The sequence below is a fragment of the Apium graveolens genome, chromosome 8 (assembly GCF_009905375.1).
Source record: "Apium graveolens cultivar Ventura chromosome 8, ASM990537v1, whole genome shotgun sequence".
In the NCBI taxonomy this organism is placed as follows: domain Eukaryota; kingdom Viridiplantae; phylum Streptophyta; class Magnoliopsida; order Apiales; family Apiaceae; genus Apium; species Apium graveolens.
Window position 1 is genome coordinate 120,441,520 of NC_133654.1, and position 5,629 is coordinate 120,447,148.

The 5,629-nt window shown below is 36.6% G+C and overlaps 1 protein-coding gene across 1 annotated transcript; it reads left to right on the forward strand.

Annotated features, from left to right (window-relative positions):
* Nucleotides 1-4,658: 4,658 nt before the first annotated feature.
* On the forward strand, nucleotides 4,659-5,303 carry LOC141679941 (putative mitochondrial protein AtMg00310). The gene has a single exon (XM_074486299.1). It carries the CDS (start codon nucleotides 4,659-4,661, stop codon nucleotides 5,301-5,303), a length of 645 nt encoding a protein of 214 aa, XP_074342400.1.
* The last annotated feature ends 326 nt before the right edge of the window (nucleotides 5,304-5,629 follow it).

Sequence of the window (5,629 nt, forward strand, 5' to 3'; positions counted from 1 at the left end):
TGATAAGGAGTCATGCATCTTGCTTGATTAATCAGAGAGATGTTCTGAGTGTAGCATGCAGTGTTTACAGCTTCAGCCCAGAAATATGTTGGTAATTTTGATTCTTCAAGCATTATCCTTGCAGCTTCAATAAGTGATATGTTCTTCCTTTCCACTACTCCATTTTGTTGTGGAGTCCTTGCTGCTGAGAACTCATGTAAGATTCCATTTTCCTCACAAAATGCTCTCATGACATAGTTCTTGAACTCAGTTCCATTGTCACTCCTGATTCTTCTAACTTTGAAATCAGGATGATTGTTAACTTGCCTTATGTGATTGATGATGATTTCACTAGCCTCATCTTTAGACTTTAGGAAATATGTCCAAGAGAACTTTGAAAAATCATCTATAATTACTAGGCAAAATCTTTTCTTTGAAATTGACAATACATTGACTGGTCCAAACAGATCCATGTGAAGCAGTTGCAGAGGCTCTTCAATTGCTGAATCAAGTTTCTTTCTGAATGATGCTTTGATCTGCTTCCCTTTTTGGCAGGCATCACACAGTCCATCCTTTGTAAACTCCACTAGAGGAATGCCTCTTACTAGTTCTTTCTTTACCAGCTCATTCATGGTCTTGAAGTTTAAATGGGATAGCTTCTTGTGCCATAACCAACTTTCATCTTGACTTGCTTTACTGAGAAGACAAGTTACAGATTCTGCTTTAGTTGAGTTGAAGTCAGCTAGGTACACATTTCCTCTTCTCACACCAGTGAGAACTACTTTGTTGTTTTGATTATTAGTCACGACACAGGCTTCTTTGTTGAAGGTTACTGAGTTGCCTTTATCACAAAGCTGGCTGATACTCAACAGATTGTGTTTGAGACCATCCACTAAGGCAACCTCTTCAATGATGACATTATCCTTTGAAATCAAGCCATATCCCACAGTATAACCCTTGCTGTCATCTCCAAAAGTAATACTTGGGCCAGCTCTCTCCTTAAACTCTGTGAGCAGGGTAGAATCACCAGTCATGTGTCTTGAACAACCACTATCCAAGTACCAAATATTCCTTATGTTTCCCTGCACACATCAAAATCAAATTAAATTGATTTTGGTACCCAAGTTTCCTTGGGTCCTGCTTTGTTAGCTTTCTTCTTCTGTTTCTTAGGTCCTAACTCATTTGACTTAGGAATTTCAGATTCTTCCTTAGTCATTTGGGTTGGCCCTTTGAAACCATTTAATGCAACAGAATTATCATGCATATTATGGCTAACAGGAAATGACATGCTTGGTGCAAACATGTTATTCCAGTAAGGCATGTTAAATGGCATTTGAGGCATATTGTATGCAGCATAATATGGATTAGGTGCAAATGGCATATTAGCAAACTGTGCATTCATACTCTGTGTAGGCATAGCATTAACAGGCATGGGAGGCATGGCATTTATGTTGGGAAATTGAGACTGAACAGACATGGGAGTAGGCATGGCAGATTTGCAATTAACAAACAAATGATTTACACTACCACACTTGACACAGATTTTTCTAGGAGTATATTTATCAGGTGTGTAGTTATTGTGTTTGTTAATCCTTACTTTACCATTCCTATTGTTTTTCCTTTTAGTCTCTGTTTTTACCTCAATTTTCTCAAGTCTGTCACTTAACTGTTTGACAGTCATGTGACCAACATTAGCCTTTTTCCCTTTCTTAGCTTGACTTGACTCTCCTGAAACAAAGTTCTTGGAAATAGACCCATACTTTTCATTTAGCTTGATTAATTTGGCTTTGCTAATGGGTTTGCTTACAGCCGACAGATGAGGATTTTCATCATTCGACGGATATCACTTTTTATTATCCGACGGATAGTCCTCATCATCCGTCGAGTCTACATCTGTCAACAACCCATCTACCAAAATAGGTTCTAGTTTCTCTTTATTCTTCTTCCAGGCTTCATCACAAAAAGACTCAATTCCTTAAACTTTGGTGATTTGAGCATGAACATCCCTGGATGTTTTCCATGCTTTAATCACCTCTTGTTCACGCTCGAGCTGCTTCTTCAAAATTTCTTCCTTTTTCAAGGACTCAAATAATTCCTCCTTGGCAATCTTACACTCAATTTTTAGTTTCTCAAACTCAACAAACTGAGACTCAAGCACATTATTCCTCTCACTTAAAAATAAGTTGTTTTCTTTGATTTTAACATTTTCTTTAATGAGGGACTTAAGTGTAACACGCAAATGATACAATTCTGTAGACATGTCATTTATGGCATCATTACACTCAGCTTTAGATAAATGTGCAAGGTTTGTAGTGATTACCTGATTGCTTTAGGAACTTGTCTCTGTTTCATCAGACTTGGTCATTAGGGCTAGATTGACATAGCTGACATCTTCATCTTCATCCAAACCATCTGCTGCCCAGTCATTCTCTTGTGTAATAAAAGCCCTTTCCTTTTGTTTGAGTAGATCAAAGTATTTTTGCTTATAATCCACAGACTCAAACTTTTCTTACTGGAATCTAACTTTCTACACTCATTTGTAAAATGCCCTGCCAAGCCACATTTGAAACATTTGAATTTTGACTTATCCACCATGTTTCTATTTGGCTTGGCTGCTCCAAAGTTCTTCTTGAACTTGAGCTTGGCAAATCTCCTTGAAAGAAATGCTAGGTGCTCATCAATGTCCTCCATGTCATCTTGGCTCAATGATTCTTCACCTTCTGCAGCTAGCCCCTTACCCTTATTCTCACAGACCTTTGAAGTTGATTCTACAGCTTCCATCTTCACTTCCTTCTCCTTTTCCAGATCAACAACTAGTGTAATGGATCCTCCTTTCTTCTTTCCTCTCTCCATTCTTTCATCATGCTCTATCTCAAGCTCATAGGTCTTCAGAATGCCATACAGTCTCTCCAAAGTAAACTCCTTATAATTTTGTGAGTTTCTCAATGAGACTGTCATTGGTTTCCATTCCTTTGGAAGAGATCTGAGAAATTTCCGATTGGAGTCTTTAGTCTGATAGACTCTTCCATGCAACTTAAGAGCATTTAGTAGTTTTTGGGATCTACTAAAAATGTCAGTGAGTGACTCACTTTCTTCATTGTGAAAATGCTCATATTGCTGAATCAGGAGCTGTATTTTATTTTTTCTTACTTGTTCAGTGCCATCACAAATTATCTCTATTGTGTCCCAAACTTCCTTGGCATTTTTGCAGTTGATGATGTTATCAAACATGTCTGCATCAACACCATTGAACAGAATGTTCATGGCCTTTTTATCTTTCCTGACTTGTTCAATGTCAGGATCAGACCATTCATGCCTAGGCTTTGGAACAGATGGCTCGTTTCCTGTTACAGCTCTCATTGGAACATTAGGGCCTCTTTCTATGCAGTCCACATAGGCCTCATCTTGAGAAAGCATATGAAGATGCATCTTTACCTTCCAATGATGGTAATTATCTTTATCAAGAAAAGGAATCTTGACTCCAACATCTTTCTTGTTCATCTTGCTGAATTGTTTTGATCTTTAAACTCTTTGTAGATTAAGAGCTTGCTCTGATACCAATTGTTAGTCCCTTAACAATATAGCAAGAATTACAGAAGGGGGGTTGAATGGAATTCTTGAACCTTTTTCTCGAAATAAAAATGTTCAACTCGAATATAGATATAATGTTTTGATTAACACAATGCGGAATAGAAACTTAATTGAATCAAAACATAAGTAATTAAAAACAAAAGTCTTTAAAAACTTTCTGGTGGATTTTAAACAATTCCACCAGAGATATATATAATATATCGAGAGGACTCTGTGTACATAAATGCTCACAGCTGCTTACAAACTTGAACTACTGAGAATACTGGAAATGCTAATGATTCTGCTTACAAAGATTTCTCTGTTTTTGTGTTTCTCACTTATCTCAGTTATATTTCTATTTGCTACACTCTTGGTTTATATAATACCAAGATTACAAAGTCAAAAAGACTGAACAAATATAAAAACTATCAGTCTTAAGCTTTGCTGCTTTTCGTCCTCTATTACCCAGTTAATGGGCTTCCACAGTGTGTTTGTATACATCTCGACGGCTGTGTGTCAGCTTTCACTGTTCAACTGCTGTTTGAATTCTTCATATGATCATCCGTCGACTTTCAGAACATCCATTGATGGTTTAATTAATCATCTGTTGACTGCTATATTAAACATCCGTTGATAGTCATTTGATCATCCGTCGATGGCTTTGTTAATCATCCGTCGGTAGCTATTTTGGCACTTGACTCTATTTCACTTATGCAGAATTACAAGACATCATTTATGTATAATTAATCAACCTATTCTGCATATCTAGTTAAAGTCAACATGACTTATATGCTACTACAGATTCTATACAAAGGTGCATACATAACTGTGCTATAAACTTATTATTACATAAGCTACTCACTCGATGGATAATAAGTTAATCATCCGTCGGGACTATAATGAGTTATCCGTCGGGACTATAATTCTTATCCGTCGAGTGCTACATAATTTCACTAAGTAAATTCTACTTAGATGTTTTGTTTATGTAATCATCAAGTACACAACATATGCACACCAAAGGTAATGTGACATTGTTGATGTCTTCAGCATAAACAACTCCTACATTCTGGATGAATTTATTCCTACTGCCTGCTTCTATTTGTGAGGAGATGGAACGTACTCTAAATACATTTTTGTGGGGCAGAGCACCAACAGAAAAAGGGATAAAATGGATATCTCGGAAGAGGTTATGTGCACCGAAAAGTTATGGAGGATTGGATGTTAGGGAAATCAGAAATTTCAATTTAGCAATGTTAGCTAAACAAAGTTGGCGGTTGTTAACTAATGCAAACCCGTTGGTCTCTGAAATTATGAAAGAAAAGTATTATCCGAAGACAGATTTTTTAGATGCTCGAATGGGTAATAATTCTAGCTATATGTGGAGAAGTTTGATGGCAGTAATGAAGGTTCTAAAGGCAGGAGCAAGACGAAAAATTGGTAATGGATTGAGTACAAAAGTGTGGAATATTCCATGTCTTCCAAGCAGCGAGAATGGATTTATGACTACAGATATGCGTCATCAAATGAGTCAGGTATTGGTCAATGGGATTATGTGTAATGAGGGGAAGCGCTGGGACTTGGAGATTTTAAATGATGTATGTAATAATCGTGACATGGACCTGATTAAGAGAATACCAATTCTGTTAGTAGATATGCAAGATTCTTGGTACTGGTATTTTGAGGACAGTGGGAATTTTACTGTCAAGAGTTGTTACAGATGGATTCAAGTGGAGATGGATGATACAAATCAATGATTCTGGAAGACACTTTGGTCCTTGAAGCTTCTATGTAAAGTTATAAATTTCCTCTGGCGAGTTAGTAAAGGTGTTTTACCTACATTATATGCATTAGCAGGTAAAGTAGTGACTGTGAATGATTGTTGTCCTTGGTGTCACAATGCGTTAGAAACAGATGTACATGTGTTTGTTAGTGTATACTGAAAATATTTATTTGAAGTATGTACATTTATTTCTGGCCAGTTTATTTGAGAATCATTTGAATGTTTACATGTTGTCTAATATTATATATTGTGAACAATCTAGTATCAAATGGGATACCGAATATTAGATTGTTAAATACA

Excerpts from the sequence above, each read along its gene's own strand:
- LOC141679941 (XM_074486299.1), top strand. The coding sequence starts at position 4,659 with ATGGAACGTACTCTAAATACATTTTTGTGGGGCAGAGCACCAACAGAA.